The sequence below is a fragment of the Phasianus colchicus genome, unplaced genomic scaffold (assembly GCF_987193195.1).
Source record: "Phasianus colchicus unplaced genomic scaffold, bPhaCol1.hap1.1 HAP1_SCAFFOLD_44, whole genome shotgun sequence".
In the NCBI taxonomy this organism is placed as follows: Eukaryota; Metazoa; Chordata; class Aves; order Galliformes; family Phasianidae; genus Phasianus; species Phasianus colchicus.
Genome location: NW_028325224.1, coordinates 664,755 through 683,328, shown reverse-complemented (window position 1 = coordinate 683,328; position 18,574 = coordinate 664,755). Strand labels below are relative to the sequence as shown.

Here is an 18,574-nt window from a genome sequence, read left to right as displayed (position 1 = left end):
ACAGATTGCCCAGAGAAGTTGTGGATGCCCCATGCTCAAGGCAAGGTCCCATGGAGCCCTGGACAGCCTGATTTCCTGGGTGGCAACTCTGACAATGACACGGGGGTTGGAACTTGATGGGCTTGAAGGTCCCTACCAATCCAAGCTATTCAATGATTCCATCACCCGTGTGGTTCCTTTCCAGTCAGGATTCCCTGCATCCTGTTTGCTTGAGCATTCCCTGATCGCTTCCTCTTCCACCACAGGTATGTTGGAAATATCCAAATACTTTATCAGGACGGTATCTCTGATAAAGCAGATTTTATTTGCAATTGCAATGGCGGGCCTCCTGCAAGCAGGACAGCACTCAGAAAACAGCGTTACATCTTTTATTCCCTATTGCCCGATGCTTCTCTCTTTCTCCCCCAGTTCCTCATTGGCTGAATACTTTAGGTTCCCAATCTTCTCAACGCTTCACTAAACATACAAACACTGGACAAACATAGATCTCTGCTGGCTAAGTGTAAACTTCTAATTAATTAATTAACGTCTGACCCTCACTCCACACTTGGTTATTGTTTCTGGATATCTGCTTGACCTCCCTTACATAGAGATAAGCTCGGAAGGAGGAAAGTTCTTCTTCAAACCAGTTGCCCTTTTTAGTATCTAATGCAGAAACAACATTCCATTCCCACAGACACCACAGAGTGACATCCGCTCAGAAATTGTACAAAGACAAGTGATAGCTGGCAACCTACTGCTGGGAACCTGTTTTGGCAGGGGTGGTGGACTTAGTGAGCTTCCAACCCCTACGATCCTGGATTCTGCTTTCTGTTCACAAATCCGATGCCGTCCAATCCAACGTCCCGCTTTCTCAACTCAGCCAATATCCCCTCTACATTCCTCTTCCTTCCTTCAGGCTGAACTTGGGAAGCGGTCTTCATCTGCTGGAGACTTCTGCACACTGCCCATCATGATGGACACATGGTGGATATTGCACACATGCCCAGCAGAGTTTCTGGTTTGCTTTCTGTAGAGGATTTGACTCAAGCATGATAAAAGAGACAAAGCTCAGACACCACAGAGTGACATCCGCTCAGAAATTGTACAAAGACAAGTGATAGCTGGCAACCTACTGCTGGGAACCTGTTTTGGCAGGGGTGGTGAACGTGGTGAACCCCCGCTGGTCCCTTCCAACCCCTACGATCCCGGGTTCTACTTTCTGTTCACAAATCTGATGTCATCCAATCCAACGTCCCGCTTTCTTAACTCAGCCGATATCCCCTCCTCGTTCCTCTTCCTTCCTTCAGGTGATCCTGCCCACAATGTCCATGTGAAATGTCTCATCCCACTTGGAAGGCTGTGAGGAAAGCGAATCTCTGGGATCCCCCAAACAAAGCACTCCCTGCCCGGCAGGGTCGCGGGAGCCATGGAGTCATGACTGTGACACAGAGGATCAATGCCGGGTAATTTATGGAGCGTTCTAACAAGGAATCAACGACTTCCGGGCAAAACTAAGCAACTTTCTGACCACAGGTCATCAGCGTTACGGGTAGAGTACTTTGGAACAGTACTTGTTTCCCTATCTCCTACTTGAAGATCACTTCAGGCAACGGCCACTAAAGGAAAACAAGTAATACTACACTGAGAGCAAAGAAAAGGAGAGAGAGAAAACAGAGAGGGGTCAGCGCTCCCACCCGGGGCGGGCAGCAGGCTGCTGGTGCCAGCGTCACAATGGGCAGCAGCCAGCACCGGCCACGCTGTCATCGCGTCGCCGTGGCGACGTTTGTGACACAGGCACCCGGGAGGGGTGTAAAGGCAGAGCACGCTGGTGGGTCCTGCATCCTGAAGGAGCATCTGGCAGAGAGCAGACGCATCTGAAGGATGAGCTCCGGCATGGCTGGCGCCAACAAGGAGCAAGCCGCCGGCACGAGGCGGAACGGGATGAGCGAGGTCGGCCCCGCAGCAGGGCGTGCCTCCAGACCGACACGCGCCGACACCAAAGGTACACGGGTCCACAGCCAACCTTGGCACGCAGACGACACTTTCCATCTGCCACCTCGCTCCCACCTGGCAGCGGTAGCGGTGCCGGGAAGCGGCAGATGCAGAGTGTGACCTGCTTTTCCTTTGCCCTCCAGAGCGAGTTGCCGTCTGGGATGCGGTGGCCGCCTACGTACGGGAGCAGCTGCTGCTGCAGAAGGTGTGTTGGCTGTCGGGTTCCTCCTCTCCCTGTCCAGCTCAGCCTGGACTTCCTCTGAGTCTTCCCCTCCACAGAAAGCAGGAAACTGCCCCCACATTTCTCTCCTGGGCATCCCACGGGCTTCCTGCAACTCCTGCACGATCACTTGTGCTGGGCACTGTCTATCTCAGGGCTGATGCCGGTCTCTGGAAGCCTCTGGATCCCATGAGGCTGCTTCTGCCCTGCCTGCTGTGCTGCATTTGGGAGGGCTAGGGGAAGGAGAGGACTGTGCAGCCCCTTCCCAAAGCCATTCCCGATGCCCTGGCTTATGCCTCTGAACAGCGGCAGAGGGCACCTGAGCTCTGTCCCTACCTTGGACCCCTCTGGCTCTTCCTCCAGCCGTCCCATAACCCTTCCGCCCTTCCTTTCTCTTCCACTTGCAGGGGGTCTGGATTCCCACCTTTGGCTTCTTTGACACCATCTCCAAAGACATCCGGACTGAGGACGGGACGGTGACTCTGCGGTGGCCCGTGTTTCACCTGGCTACAAACCTCATAGCCACGCACCACCTCAAGGCCCACAGGGAGTCCCTGCCAGGTAGGAGGGGGGATTAAACTTTTGGTGGCTTCATGGACAGGGCAAACGGCCACCACCTCCATTCTCAAAAGCAAACCTCTCCCTCTGAGCAGCCCGTCCAAATATGGGGCCATTCTGCCTGATGTCCACCAGAAGCACTTCTAGGCAAGCACCTGTGGAAAACCAACCGTATCATCAATTCCGTCCCTCGCATTTTTCAGTCCATAGGAAGGTGGAGCCCCTGAAATACAGCAAGGTGGCCGCAGCTGCTTCTCTGAGCTGGCAGACACTCCGGACTTGCATTCAAAGCACCGTGTCTCTGCTCTCCGGCTGCCTGCAGAATGGGGAGAACGTTGCCGTTGTCCTCAAGGACATCGGCGTGCTCCTCATTGACGGACTGACCTTCCAAATGAAATTCTACTACAACTTCCTCGAGAAGCTGTCAGGGAAAGAGAAATTCAGAAGAGCTGCTTTCAAGGTGAGCTGTAGTTTCTCCATGACCCAGGCAGAGCTGTGACACCTGCTGTGCCCGCACACGGCCCACCAGGATCTGGCCAGCTGCTCAGGCCGTACAAGTGCTGTGCTGCTGTCAGCTCTCACAGCCTTGGGCTCCTCGTGTCCCCAGGGCCTCAGCCGTGACGAGGACGTCCCACATCCTCCCCCTTTCTCCCCTGCAGGCCCCCTGGCTGCTGGACACGGTGGTGTCCCGGATGGCACCGGTGGCCTCCCTGGCGCTCTCTGGCTGCCTTGTCGTCTTTCCCAAGTGAGTATGTTGGTGGCCGTAGCTGCTGCTTGATGCACCTGCTCAGCTCTCATTCCATCACGCTTGCTCCTTGTGTCCACGACTGTCCTGCCCATGAGCATATGTCCTACAGTCATGGAAGGATTTCAGCTGGAAGGAACCCTGAAAGGGCACCTCGTCCCACTCCCCTGCAGGGAACAGGGACACCTACCGCCAGATGAGGTTGCTCCGAGCCCGGTCCAGCCCGACCTTGAATGCCCATCCGGGCACCCACCACCTCTCTGGGCAAGATGTTCCGGTGCCTGCCACCCTTCTGTCAAAACCTTCTTCCTTATATCCAATCTAAATCTTCCCTCCTGCTGTTTGAAACTATTTCCCCCTCACTTATCCCGACTGATGCTGCTGAAGACTTTAGAAAGTCGTGTGCTTCATGCAGCATGAAAATGTGCCTGGGAGCAGACAACCAGAGAGCAACAAGGATTGCTGGAGCGCTGCGTCACACCGGTTGCTGTCTTCTCGTCACGTACAGGTTTCAAATGGAGTTTGTTCCCAAGCCACCGCCCGGAACAAACCACAAGTCCTCACGAAGCCTCCCTGGTCTGGAGAAACCAAAGAAAGAAGAGACTTTGCCACCTCTCGTCCAGGGCAAGAAAGGTAAAGCAGCTGCCACCTCCTTTCCGCGGCACGGGCAGCATACTTGAGATGGGAAATCCCCTGCTGAACATCAGCCAAGGGCTCTGACTTGTGTCAAAGCTTCACGCCAGCTCAGCACGGCCTCTTCCCAAACTAAGGAATTGTTGGCCTCTCCCAAACTAAGGCGCTGAGCGTGACGTGCCCCCATCCCTGGCTATGGCAGGAGGATGTGCGGATCTTAGGCCCTGCCCTCCCCCAGTGGAAGGATACGGTCCCCAAAAGTCACTCTGCCACCTCATCATCACCACCCAGCTCCTCTTTCCCAAAGCCAATGTCACTAATGCAGTCCCAAAACAGAGCTGAATTGCAGAGAGGAGGAGTGGGGCCAGGGATGGTGTCAGGGAGGGTCCGAGGGTGGTGCAGATGTCAGCAGTGGGGGGAGCAGAGCAGCCCTCTCGGCTGCTCTGGGAACAGGCCTGAGCACCCTTTGTGAGCGAGCCAAAGGGTTTACGGTGAATCTCCTCTGCCTTCCACATTCCAGTGAGATTTGCTAGCCGTCCAACCTTCATCAAACGCTTGAGCTCAGACAGCGTTGATGGAGAGCACTTCAGAAGGATAAGGAGCATACTGCTGAAGGAGAGCTCCAAGGCCAGGTGAGGCTGGAGGCTCTGGGCTGGGATGCGCATGAGGGTGACCCAGCGAGAGCCCATTCCCTGCCCTAAAGGGTCACTGTTGGTGGCCGCCCAACAGTGCTGAACGCAGCACCCACGTGCTGGGATGGGGACCCCCCAGCTCACAGGGCTGGCCCCTCTCCGCATCTCAGGAGAGCCACGGGGCAGCCGCTGAGCTGTCTGTGGGGAGGGCTGCGTTGCAGCCAAGGCTCCTGGCTCAGGCTTGCAGCATGCGGCCCCAAAGCCATCAGCCACTCATGCGGACCCCTCCCGCTCTGCCCTTTCAGTCTGCTGCCAGCGATCCGGAGGGCGTCTGAAGCCCAAGAGCAGCCGCTGACCTGCCAGCTGCAGGGGGAGGCAGGCACACCAAGCCAGGAAGAGCTGCGCCGAGCACCGGGAGCCAAACATGTGAGATTCCCTGATGAACTAGAGGGAGCAGAAAAAGTCCATCATGAGGGTGCGGTGCTGAAACTGCAGAAAGCCAAGGCCTCAGCCCATCAGATTGCCCTGAGGCCAATAATAGCTTTCACAAAAGATCCAAGATCATTTTCCTCAAGGGCTGAGTCTACGATGTCTCAAGGCAGACCATCCAGGCTCCCACTGACATGTGACTCAGTTAAACTTCTCAGGCAGAGGGCAAAGAAGATCAGGCCAGTGCAGAAAGTACTGGAGCAGATGCCAGCATCACCACTTCGTGGTGAGTCCAGCCTGCCTGAGAAGTCTCCCATCACCCGACCTGGACTGCTGCCACCCATAAAAGAAGAAACGGGGTCTCCCGAGTGCCAGCCTCCAAAGACCAAACCCCCACTCCGCAGGAAGGCCACACCCTACCCACGCTGATGCGGGCATGGGGGGCCCAGGACAGACAGAGCAACAATGGAGGCTGCAAAACAGATGCGTGAATCCCACCTGCATCACATCTAATACTAACCAGGCTGCCCAGGGCCCCATCCAACCTGGCCTTGAACACCTCCAAGGACGGGGCATCCACAACTGACATCTCTGGGCAGCCTGTTCCAGTATCCCGCCACTCTCTCTGGAAAGAACAATCCAATCTGGCATCCAATCTTCAACTCAAAACCACTTCCCCTTGGCCTGCCATTAGCTACACCATCAAAGAGTTGACTCCCCTCCTGTTTGTAGGCTCCCTTTATGTACTGGAAGGCTGCAAGGAGGTCACCCCGCTGCCTTCCCTTCTCCAGGCCAACAAGGAGATCTAGAGTGAAATGTAGAGGGGCAAAACCATCAATAAAGCCTTATCAGGGGCCTACCCTTTAAAAACCTCCAGAACGCCTGTGACAGTGTCATTGCGCCTTTTGACGCCAGCTCTTGTGCTGGTGGAGGGAGAAAGAATTGCGAGAGGGCATCAGAGCGTCTCACGGTGCTTGGATGCCCAGGGAAATCCAGCACAGTCTCTTCTGTCTTATCTGGATCACAACTTACGGGCTTTTGGCCTGGCAGGGCCCCTTTGGCCGGCTTGGAGAGGTCTGCAAATGCAGAGCTCCATGGGCCAGCCGGCCGGCCACCTCTCGCCTGGCAGTGCTCCCCTGAACGGCCAGCCGGCTTTCGGCCTGGCCCAACTGGCCGGCCAGGAGGCTTCAGGCCTCGGAAGGCTTCCCCAGCCAGTCAGCCAGCTTCACCAGAGATTCCGGATCTCCCTCAAGGCCTGAGTGCAGCCGCTCCACGCAGCCCCAAGGCAGACCATCCAGGCTGCCACAGCTGCCTCGTGGAGCACTCCAACTGCCCAGGCAGAGCACCAAGAAGAGCAGGCCTGGCAGGCTGCCCCCAGCCGACTGGCCTTTGATCTTCATTAGGCCTTGTTCTGCTGTGGAGGACAGGTGGAAGCAATTCACTTGTCTGGCAAAGGGTGGAGCCTGGTTCCAGCCCTCCCTACCCTCACGTAGGGGCTGGCTGCCAGCTGTGAGGGCTGTCAGCATGGAGGTGTGTTCTTTGTTGGTGTTCTGTGTGCCCTGATCTTCAGAGTGGGTTAAGCAGTTTTGTCTTTGTGTTCGGCTTGAGTTCTTTGCCTCTTGGGGGTAACGAGAAGCTGTGTCTGCTGTTGCCTGGGTATCCAGTTGTTGTTTTGGGTGAAGGTTCTTCTTTAGAGTTTGTGGGCTGGGTCTCAGGAGGCCCCTGAGGGTCTCTGGCTTTGAGCATTAGTCAGTGGCAGTTGTTAGTTGTAGAGTGATCTGAGTGTGTGTGTGAATGGTGGTGCTTAGAGCTGTGTGAATTCCTTGGCGAGGCCAAGCGGCGTGGAGGTCCTTCTGCTTCTAGTTGTGCAAGGCAGGAGTGAAGTATGTTTCTCCGTTTCTGCAGCTGAGAGCGTTTTGTTTGCTCGTGCAGCTTTGCTGTGAGCGATGTGGAGCTGTCAGGCAGACTTGGGTTCCTTTGCCACTCTCCCAGCAGCAGTGAGACTAGTAATGCCTTCTGAAAGTGCACTGCAGCTGAGAAGTTAGTTAGGCTTGGCAGTGGAAATGCTGTGTTGGAGGGACTGTTGGTGGCCATGAGGTGACAGCCCAAGCCTTGTATTGGCAACTGGTTTCTGTGGCATGGATTAATTGTAGCTCATTTTAGGGGAGGAGCCTGGGGTTTGATTGAATCGTACTGTGGAATGGGGGAAAGGGAAAGCCCCTTTGGGTAAGAATATGCTGTGAGTTGTAGTGCTGTAGCACTGTCTTTCTACCTAGGCAAGGTAATAAATAAAAAAGTGTGCTGAGATAAGAATATTTGTAATCTGCATTTATGCAATTCATTTTAGCTAGGAACTCTAAGCTGCACGTACAGAGATCCACTGGCTGTGTTTGACAGCGAGTCAGTAAGAAAATAACCATCACAGAGGGACCGTTTAAGGCCACTGAAATCAAGTCGTTTCTGAGATGTGACTTGTCTGCCTCTTTACCTGATAATAACAATATGAAAATAAAACAAAAAATAGTACAGTATTATTTGTTTCTCTGTATTTTAAAGGTGATTCAAAGCTTTTGCTCTACTAAAAGTAATCTTACTCAAGACAAGGCTCTGGGCAGGAAACTGGAAATAAGACGGTGGACCAGGTGACAGAACAGGCAGTTGGCAAAGGCTTTAATTCCAGATGGCAAACTTAACATCTCTGAACCTGAGGCGGAACCTGTAAAATATTCCAGAGAGGACAGGAATCTAATTAATGATTTAGGAGGGAAGAGAGCAAGCTGACAGAGGGGTGCGCGCCCAGATGGACACACTGTTATGCCCTTCAGTATCTTATGGGAGTGGGTTCCAAGGAAGGTGATAAAACGTACTCGGGGAACAGACACTACAAAGGACAATCCTAGTACCAGGAACAGGGCACAAGTGGGGCTACTGGGAAAGGGAGCCTTCTGGGGCAACAATGGCAAATTGATTTCTCGGAACTCCCAAGAAAAGGGGGGTATTGCTGTGTGTTGGTACTGGTAGCTTCTTAGGGTGGCTGCAGGCATTCCCTTGTAGAACTAATAAGGCACAGGAGGTAACTGAAGTGTTGTTGCAGGAGGTTACTCCAGGATGCCTGGGAACTACTTGTGCTGTCAAGGAAAGTGCAGGGCTGGAAGTTAAACTCATAAAGAAAAGATGAGTCGGTTACTAATTTGCTTTATCTCAATGTACACGGGAGGTGTTTTAGCCTGGGAAGAGACCTCCTTTTACAGTGTAACTCCTCTTACAGGTTCCGGGTTCTTTAGCAGCCAAGGGAGTGGCTCCAAACAATGGGACGTGGGTCCTGTACCCCCGGGGCCACCCCCACTGGTCCCCATGGAGGGAGTAGGGCCTGGGGGCACGCTGCTCGTTGAGGCAGAAATCATATTTTCCTGTTGATCCCTCCATCCACCTGTATTTGCATCCATCCTTTCATCCAACAATCGTTCCATCCATCCAGTGATCCTTCAATCCGTTTTTCCCTCCCTCCCTCCCTCCCTCCAACAGTTCTCTCCTCCATTGGTCCCTCTGTCCATCTGTTCCTCTGTCCCAGCAGCCTCCCCCTGTTACCCACCAGAACCTCCTCTGGAGCTTTGGGGATCTCCCCAGAATGGTGCCTTCAGGCATTTTCTTGCTCTCCTGCAAGTGCTCATTTTCTGGTCCCTCTCCCTTGCATCACCCCATCCCTTTGCTCAGCAGCCCTCCCCATTCTTAGCTTAAAGCCTCCCTTGTGAAGCTGCCATCCTACTGACAAAAATATCCTCGCCTCCCTTAGGGAGGTGGGTCCCATCCCTTCCAAGCAGACACCAATCCGCAAATAGGTGCTGCAGACACAGAACCCAAGGCCCTGCCACCAGCACCAGTCCTGCAGCCAAGGACTGGCACGCACCACCTCCTTTCACCCCTGTCCCACAGCACCCCTGGGCCCCCACACCCTGGACTCCCAGCCCGAGAGCTCTGCAGTCCCTTTGGATGCAGTGTTACCCGTGCCCACCTCTCTTCCTGCTGGCCTTGCACGGTGAACCACACGAGGTGGAAGGTTGGATGGACCGCATCCATCGCTTGGAGGCACCTCAGCCTCCTCTCCAGCACTGAGGGCGCTGGAGCTGCGCTGGAGCTGCCGGCCCTTCTGTGGGGCAGGAGCGTCCTCTGCTGCCAGGATTCTCCAGCTTCAGTCCGTCACCAGCTGTGAGGCTGTGCCGTGGGGCTGCAGTGCGGGGCCTGCAGCTCAGAAAAGCCCCTGAGCACTGCGGAGACAAGCAGGCGCTCTGTGATGCCTTCACAGTGTTATTCGCTGTGGGAGAGACATGTTGTTTCTGCACTGGATATTGAGATGGACAGTTGAGTTAAAGAAGTGGAACATAACGCGTTTGTGTTCTGTAGCTTGTCTTTAGGAGTAGCTGGTGTGAAAAGCAGAAATATCATGTACATATTAGTAACATCTTTTAGAAACATAATTACTGAGCTATGCCACAAATTCTTTCTTACAAAGTTGCAATAGGTCTTAAATCTTTTAAACAATGTAGGTATAGTATTCTGAACTGGAAAACATATTGTACGACTGGTAAGCCAGCAAACGTGAAATACATTTAACAAGCTTTCCAGGAGCCAGGGCCTTTACACAAAGCAGAACTGTCCCACTCTGTGGCAATGTCAGGATGCCACAGGCAGACTCCAGGATACTCCCCTCTATCCTCCCTCCAAGCTCATCTCTATGCAAGGACAGACGGGTGAGCAGAACAATGACCCAGTGTAAAGGGCACAAATGCCAGGGGGGTAATTAAACAATTAAGAGGTTAGGTTTATGTTTATGTTGTAAAGCAGGCATCCGAAAGTGATGATCGGATGTTTGTTAAGAAAGCCATGGTTAGAAGGCAATTCACCAATTAAGATATTTGTGTTTGGATGGCAAGGATTTGTGTTTGCTTGGTATTTGTGTGATCAGTGAAGCGTCCCGAAAGAGTGTGAACCTGCAGTACTCAGCCAGTGAGGAACCAGGGCAGAAAGAGATCAGCGTTGGGCAACAGGGGATAAAAGGTGGAGCACTGTTTTCTGCGCGCTCCTGCTTGCAGGAGGCCCAACATGGCAACTGCAACTAAAATCTGCTTTATCAGAGATACCATCCTGGAAAATTATTTGGATACTTCCAACATCACCAACAGTTACAAACACCTGCAAAAGCAAACAGGAACCACGTTCTGTAGTGATAAGAACGCACAGCTTAGCAGACAGGAGCGCAGGGCTTGGGAGGAAGTTGTATCTCAGAGGTTGGTAGAGAATTTCACATCATGAAGGCAGCACCAGCAGAGTTTCTAACGGCAGTGCTATCCAGAGTCCCAGCAGGAGGTGCTGGCACATTTGGTACGTGACCCCAGCACAAGGCAGCTCAGCATGAGGCATCAGGCAGAGCTGATGAGATGTGCATTATGGACAAGTCATTCTTTCATAGGTACCATTCCATGACAGCAATTAACTGAGAGCAAAGACTTGACACACACACCTGATGGTTTACACTCCCACCAGTCAGGGCAAACAGACCAAGACTATGAGGCTGACCTGTAACCAGGCACAGTGCAGCTCAAGTTCCTTCTGCAGTCACTGGGCAGCTTCCCCACCTCCAGCCCTACAGGCAACGTACACACAAAGCGCAGCACGGCTGGTCGTGCTCCACACTCAGACAGCAGGTTGACAAGTTGGAGCTTTACAAGGACGTGGAGATCACTTCATGATCTCTGCCTTCCATGCTGGAGCAACAGCCAGTTGTACTTAGGTTTCTGAAGCCCCTTTCAGTCTCAGGAGGGAATAACACAGCCCAAATGCAATGGATGCAATGGGGCTCTCTCTAGGACACCTGCTGCCTCAGAAGAGTTCCCATCTCCTGAACAGCTATGGAGCTCCTACAAAAGCATCCCACACAAACAAGGAAGGAAAGAAAAACCCAGGACACAGTGGAGGGGTCCTACCTCTCAGCAGGTGATCCCTGTTCTGTGTACAGAGGATGGACATAAACTGCACCTCATCTGTTCCCCATTTCTTCTCCCCCACTTCCTATAGGCACTTACAGACATGGATGACAAAGTAAGGCTCATGGAGAAGACTGGGTGTACAGGAGATCTTTAATTCCTTGGAGCTAGAGCACTGCTGGCCCGTACTTGTCTACATCAGGGATATTTTCCAACAAGCACCAACCAGGCACGGCAACCCACAACCAAAATGTCATTGCCCCTGCCAAGTAACCAGCCTGTCTAGAGACCTCTCATTAGAGACTTGCAAACAAGACTAGAACCATTATGCCCATTTCACAGGTTGGCTTCTCTTCACCACGCATCACATGCACAAGAATAGATTGGGAAGCACATTACTTCATGTTACTTACACACCTGAGCATCCTGCTGAGCAAAGGCATCACTCCCCCATCTCTGTTTGCCTGCAAAGACACAAGGATAGAAGACTCAGTTCACCAGAGCATCTACTGGAAACAACTCCTGAGAACTCCCCATTCAGGAACAGCTGCTGGAGATGGATAATGGAGTGCACCAAAGGGAACACTAGCTTACAAACACAGTGAAACACAGCTCAGGTGTGCTTCGGGCTTCCTTCTGAAACAAGCAGCAACCCACTTTACTGGGATGTTTAAAAAAGGGCCCACAGCACTCATGCACACCCAGAGTCAGAGTCTCCTCCCTGCAGAAGCTGGGTTTGAGGAGCAGGCCATGGGACACACAGGGAGAGAAAAAGCCAGCCTGGAGCTCCTCACCACTGAGTGCAGAGCTGTGCCCACAGCTCTGAAGATTCACCCCCTCCTCCCCTCAGCGTGGCTCAGCGCTGCAAGGGACACGAGGACCCTTCGAAACATGGAAGATGTGTCAGATACGATGTCATCCTCAAGGGAGCAGCCAGATTCCAGCAAGAACACACACACAGCACCCATTAGGAGCAGGGCCACCACCTGGGTGCTGCCCACAGCATTTACCAGCCATAACCTGCTAAGTACAGAACTGCGCCCAGGGCTCTCAGCATCACTGCAGCACTCCAGCCATCATCATTAGTGCTACAGCCTCCAATTAAGAAGCACAGACAGTAAGAAACGGGCAAGAGAGCCACACGTCCCCCTGACAGACAGAACGCTCCTCCCCGTTCTATTTACACCAGCTCAGTTGCTGGTGAAATTCTAGTCTAGCTTCTCTCTGGACAAACAGCAACACCCAGGTCGGCCAGTGTGTCACACCTAAAAGCTCCCCAGACTCCTTCCTCTTCACGTCTGCCTGCACACACACAAACTGACTGTCAGACAGCAGGACAAGGCCTGGCCTTTTGCTCTACTTACGAAGCTTGTGGTTCTCATCCATGTGACGAATCTCTTCATCGGTGTGAGAAGCCACAATTTCAATCAGGCTACTTTCATCTGTTCCTGCTCCCTAGGAATCACCAAGGCAAGATTTAAGATACCAGCAACTGCTCGTGACGTGCAACCAGGTTTCTTTAATAATAACTTAGGTTAATAATAAGAAGACATACATAACAAAGCAGTAAGTCCTTGGCCAGAACTTAAGCAATACGAAAGGAAGACTTCCAAACCTTCACAGCCCTCCTTAGTGTGTGCACGTCATACATGGTGGTGGCAGTCATCATCCCAGTGATCACTCTCTCAAAACTCCCACTCAGCTTCAAGTCACTTCAAGTCATCAATCAAATCCTAGAAGGCCAAGAGAGGAGAAAGGAGTTGGCAGAAGGTACGGCCTTCGAGGACAGAAGGAACTGAGCTGTTCACCACTCCTCTTCAGGCTCCAACCCTCCTTGCATCAACAACTGCTCTGAACTGAACAAGAACAAAACAACCTTGGTCAGGTAAAGTCTCTGCTGACCTTTCTCTTAGGGAGATTGGGTCGTTTTTTTGCTTTTCACCCAAGTGACACAGCCACGTTCACACATCTCTGCAGACCACCTACCCTGCCACTGGTGCTCTTAGAGGTGACCAGAACTCACTGACGTTGGGAAACATTTAGTTTGGTCAAAATGTCGATGATGGCATCTTCATCCGTGCCTGCAAGAAACAAATGGAAGCTAGTCAGGCTGCTCACACAAGAATCACAAGTGCCCTCTGCTCTTGTGCCACCTCCAGTCCCCTACACAGCCAGCTCTCCACAGCCCCAGGACTACAGCTATGCACACAAAGCTGCCAGGACCCACACCTCCAGGGCAGCTGCATTTCGGGACATGAAGGGCAGTTCTGTTTCCACTTTCCAAACATCGTTAGGGCAGCTGTGCAGCAGAGCAATGCAAGCAGCTACGCTTCCCTCTAAAAAACCACCAGAGCAGCCATTCCCAGTGCTGGGGAAAAAATAAAAGCTGACCCGAGGAGGGAGGGAGATCGACTTACCAAAGCCCTTCATGGCCTTCCTGAGAGCCTGCGCTTCTTGCTCAGCACTGAACCCTGAGACCCCCTTGATTGTTGCCTAAGGCCACAAGAAAAGGATTTAGCAAAGGAAGGCTTGCCCCGATGCACACATAGAGTTGAAATGAAAAAAAACAAACATAAAAGATGAACACAGAGATAATAAAACTCCACCCACACAAGTGATATGTATCAGGCTTCTGTCTCACGCAGCAGCCTATTCTAGTGGGACTTTCCAAGCACATCAGAAAGAAGCCACAGGGACACAACTACACGGAGAACATTTCTCCACATTGCTGCCCGTGGAGTTATCTGGTTTCCAGTGAAACAAAAGCTGGACCACCTGCCATCTGTGTTCAGGCCCACCAGGCCCTCTTGCTAGCAGTTCTCCATGTCAGTCATAAAGCAGCGTGCTCCCATCATAGCCCTAGTCCTGACTTGTAGCAGGTAAGGACCGTTATTCTGCACCATTGCTTTTGCTCTGCTCGACGCTGGTGAGGCTGCACCTGGAGAACAGCGTCCAGGTCTGGGCTCCCAGTACAAGAGACAGCTGGACATACTGGAAAGAGTCCAGCGGAGGGCTACCAAGATGGTGAACGGACTGGAGCACCTCTTCTACCACAAGAGGCTGAGAGGGAGGGGCTGCTCAGCCTGGAGAAGGGCAGCTCAGGGGATCCCACCCACGGCCACCAATCCCTGCAGGGAGGGGCACAGAGGACGGAGCCAGGCTGCATCCAGCGGAGCCCAGCGCCAGGACCAGAGGTTGCCACCACACATCAGGAGCACTCCTGCACTGTAAGCGCTGCAGCACTGGCACAGGGACCAGAGAGGTTGCGGCGTCTCCTCCTGGAGATCTCCAAACCCAGCTGGATGTGTCCCGGGCACCAGTTCTGGTGGCCCTGTTGGAGCAGGGCTGGACCAGGCGGACCCAGAGGTCCCTTCCCACGTCAGCCATCCTGCGCTTCCACAGCGCACCGCGCCGCGCCGCGTTTGGCTCAAAACGGCCGCTCACAAACAGGTTTCTGCTGCCTCCTGCTCGGTGCATCTCTGTGGGATCGCACTGCCTCCTACGATCCATCTCTGCTCCAACGAAGATCAACGGCAAAACAGCGCTCAGCTCCACGGAGCCGGGGCTTCGGAAAACAGGCACGGGAACAACCACTGCACGGGCGGAACCCTGTGGGCTGAACCAGGAGGGAGCAGCGCGCCCAGAGAGTTGATCTGCAAAAATCCTTTTTCCAGAGAAGCCGCGCCGAGTTCCGGCGCCACGACGACCGCAGGCATCGCCGCGGGCAGCCGGGCCGGGGCCGTCCGGGGCGCGCGCGCTGGTGACGCAATGACGGCGCGACCGCGGGAGGAAAGGACCCCGCGCGATGCGCCCGCCCCGCTCGGCACACCGACCAATGGCAGAGCGGAGGAGGCGGGGCCGAGCGCGGGCTCTCCGCCAACGGCGGCCGCGGCCGCGGGCACCGCCGCCGCCCCCGTCCGTCCCCCGTCGGAACGCAGCCGATCTCGGAGGGGGAACCGCGCCGTCCTCCGTCGTGGCGGCGAGGCGCTGCCGGGCTGCGAGAAGCGGCGGCTGACCGCGAGCGGCGGGACCCGCCCGGTGCCCGGGAGCGGCTCCCGGCTGAGCCGGGCGGCCCCGAAAGAGAGGGAGCGATCCCACGGATCGACTCGCGTTCGAGCCCGGCACGGAGTCCGGCGGGCGCCTTCGCTTCTCGCTCGGCTCCGATCGTCGGCGGCGCCGTGCTGCGCTGCTGCCCCGCAGCTGCCGTCTCCAAGCGCCGCTTTCCGTCTGTCCGTCTGTCCCCGCGCGGAGCTCCCGGAGCTGCGCGAAGCCGACGTGGAGCCGCTTCGTGTTGGCCCCGAGGAGGGAAGCTGTGAGGGGGGAACGATCGTTCGGATGGGAGCCGGCTGGGAATGCGGTCATTTCTCTGTGGGTTGCTCTGCGTGTTCAACGATTAAACGTTCAGCGTTCGTTTTGCTACGTCTCTGCCCGCGGTCGTTTCTGCAGCTCCAGGAACCCACCGCGTCCAGTGCCCGCCGCTGGGGAAGGACGGGGCGGCGCAAACGGCCGCGTCGTAGGGCTGCGACCACCAGCCCCGTTCCTCCCCCCGCGTCCCCTGCCCTCCTCAGCACCGCGTGGGAAATGTTGGGGCGGGATTCTGGGAGAGCTGGGGCGGCTCAGCCTGCAGAAGAGGCTCGGGCAGATCCCGGGCACGGCCGTCGGTCCCTGCAGGGAGGTGCGGAGAGCAGGGAGCCAGGCTGCGCCCGGCGCTGCCCAGCAGCAGGACCGGAGGCTCGCGCTGCAGCACAGCAGGTTCCCGTGCCATGCTGCCACCGCCGCGCTGCTGCTCCCTGCTTGCACTAGGCATGCTGCAGAGCACGTGCAGACGGTGCACGCCACAATCCCCCAGTTTCCCTGTTCCACCCTTTCTCCAGCTCCAGACCCCGTTTCCACCTCACAGAAGCCCCGCTCACACCTCTCCCCCCGTGGATTCCCCACAACCCCCCTATCCACCCCCGGATTTTCTTTCCACCTCTAGAAGCTTCACTAACCCCTTTCTCCCTCCCACGACCTCCCCTATCCACCCCTGGAGTCATGCAGAAGAATCTGGAGATGTCCTGGAGGGGTTTGGGGCGTGCGGGGGGGGGCCCAGGTAGGTCCAGGGAGTCCTTGGATTCATCCAGAAGGGTCTGCAGATGTCCAGGTAGGGTCTTGAGGGTGCCCAGGGGGTGTCCAGGATAGTCCCAGGGATCCCTTGAAGGACCTGGAAGCTCCGAGGATGGGCCCAGGAGTTCCCAGGAGCCACTGGGATGATCTGGAGATGTCCCACCAGTAGAGTCTGGTAGGGTCCAGAGAATCGTCATGTGGGGCTGAGTGGTCCTGGAGTCATCCAGAAGGGTCTGGGGATTCCCAGAGAGAACTTGGAGGGTCCAGGGGATCCTCACGTTGATCCAGGGAGTCCTCGGATTCATCCAGAAGGGCCTGCAGATGTCCCGGAATGAGCCTGTGGGGTCCACGGAGTCCTCAAGTGGGTTCAGAGGGTCCTGTAGTCTTCTGCAAGGATCTGTAGTCTTCTGAAAGGCTCTGGAGATGTCCCAGAGATGTCTTGAGGTGTCTATGAGGCTCCTGGACTCATCCAGAAGGGTCTGGAGATGTCCCAGAGGGTTGTCAGGGTGACCAGAGTGTCCCTAGTGGTTCCTGCTGTGCTCCAGTGTTCTCAAATGGGGATTTTCAGGACAACCTCACATAGTGACATGTTCTCAGTCTGCTCTGTCCCCATGAGATCACCCCAAAAAATGTCTGTTTCCATTAAAATAAATACAGAATCACAGAATTGCCAGGGTTGGAAGGGACCTCAAGGATCATGAATCTCCAACCCCCCTGCCACATGCAGGGCCACCAACCATTCCACCTAATGCTGGACCAGACTGCCGAGGGCCCCATCCAATCTGGCCTTGAACACCTCCAGGGACGGGGCATCCACAACCTCCCTGGGCAGCCTGTTCCAGTACCTCACCACTCTCTCCGTAAAGAATTTCCCCCTGACGTCCAACCTAAATCTCCCTTCCCTCAGCTTAAAACCATTTCCCCTTGTCCTGCTGTCACTCACCCTTTCAAAGAGTTGATTCCCCTCCTGTTTGTAGGCTCCCTTTAGGTACTGAAAGGCTGCAATGAGGTCACCCCGCAGCCTTCTTTTTTCCAGGCTGAACAAGCCCAGCTCCCTCAGCCTGTCCTCATAGGGAAGGTGCTCCAGTCCCCTGATCATCTTCGTGGCCCTCCTCTGGACCCTCTCCGACAGCTCCCTGTCTTTCTTGTACTGGGGGCTCCAGACCTGGACACAGTATTCCAGATGGGGCCTCACAAGAGCAGAGTAGAGGGGAACAATCACCTCTCTGTCCCTGCTGGCCACCCCTCTTTTGATGGAGCCCAGGATCCCATTTGCCTTCCGAGCCGCAAGGACACGCTGCTGGCTCATGTTAAGTTTTCCGTCTACAATACGTCAATTTTGTTCTATTTTGTTGTATTCTGTTGTATTTTGATGTGGAACAGCGTCACGGCTGTTCCACATCGAGGTCACCCTGTGTCACGGTGTCACCTGAAGACAGTGACACTCAGTGCCATCCAGTGAAGGTGACACCACCAACCCCATGTCACAGCCCACGTGTCCCCCGACTGTCCCCAGCCCCCCTCCCTGAACCCCTCCTCGCCACCTCTTCAATGAGGATGTCACCGCGCTGCAGTTGTGCCACCATGGCAGGGGAGACAGCTGGGGACAGTCTTGGACAGCATCACCCGGCTCCAGGAGCTGCAGGATGCTGATGGGGCTCTCGAGGTACATTGGTACGGCCCCGGGTTCCACGGTCACAGTGACAACTTTGGGGACAGGTGGTTGTCCCAGTGCTGGCACCGCCAGTGGTTGTCCTGGTGTCACCTGGTGGCCTGGGGAGAGTTGTTTCCTTGATGCCTAGCACGGGGGATTGGCAAGAACCATCCATTTCTGAAAGGAAGCGGGGAAAAAATACAACAAAACTGACACAGTATGACATTGACATAGAGTACCCCTCTGGGACATCTCTGGGATCTATGGCGGGAAAGGTGTGAGTGGGGCTTCTATGAGGTGGAAACAGGGTCTGGAGTTGGAGAAAGGGTGGAACAGGGAAACTGGGGAATTGTAGTGAGCCCGAAGCCCTGTGATGTGGAAAGGGGGCCTGAGGGTAGAGAGAGGGGATTTTGAGGGGGAAAAGGGGAGAAAGGCTTCTGTGAGTGGAAAGGGGATCTGGGGGTGGAGGGGTACATTGTGGTGGGGAATATTTTGGAGGGGAACTTGAGGGGTTGAAAGGGGAAAAGGGGGCTTTTGTAGGGCAGAAAGGGGGGTCTGGGAGTGGACGGGGGATTGTGAGGGGGGAAAAAAGGTGAGTGGGGTCTCTACTGAGAGGAAAGGGGGTATAGGAGTGGAGAGAGG

At 54.8% G+C, this 18,574-nt stretch overlaps 1 protein-coding gene and 1 long non-coding RNA gene across 3 annotated transcripts; one reads left to right on the top strand and one right to left on the bottom strand.

The window, feature by feature from the left end:
- Window positions 1-1,863: 1,863 nt before the first annotated feature.
- Window positions 1,864-5,676, top strand: LOC149912034 (uncharacterized). Its single transcript, XM_090132768.1, has 8 exons — window positions 1,864-1,984; window positions 2,118-2,179; window positions 2,602-2,755; window positions 2,956-3,212; window positions 3,412-3,497; window positions 4,006-4,130; window positions 4,651-4,762; window positions 5,068-5,676. The coding sequence occupies exons 1-8, from the start codon at window positions 1,864-1,866 to the stop codon at window positions 5,618-5,620; spliced, it is 1,470 nt and encodes a 489-aa protein (XP_089988894.1). The 3' UTR covers window positions 5,621-5,676.
- Window positions 5,677-8,713: 3,037 nt separating this feature from the next.
- LOC149912033 (uncharacterized) lies at window positions 8,714-13,254 on the bottom strand. Of its 2 annotated transcripts, none has more exons than XR_016462446.1 (4): window positions 13,159-13,254; window positions 12,788-13,028; window positions 12,537-12,627; window positions 8,714-11,636 (listed from the first exon to the last, which is right to left on the bottom strand). It is a non-coding gene; the product is annotated as an uncharacterized LOC149912033 (long non-coding RNA). The 2 variants fall into 2 exon arrangements; XR_016462445.1 differs by having other exon boundaries at window positions 12,788-12,905.
- Between the last annotated feature and the right edge of the window lie 5,320 nt (window positions 13,255-18,574).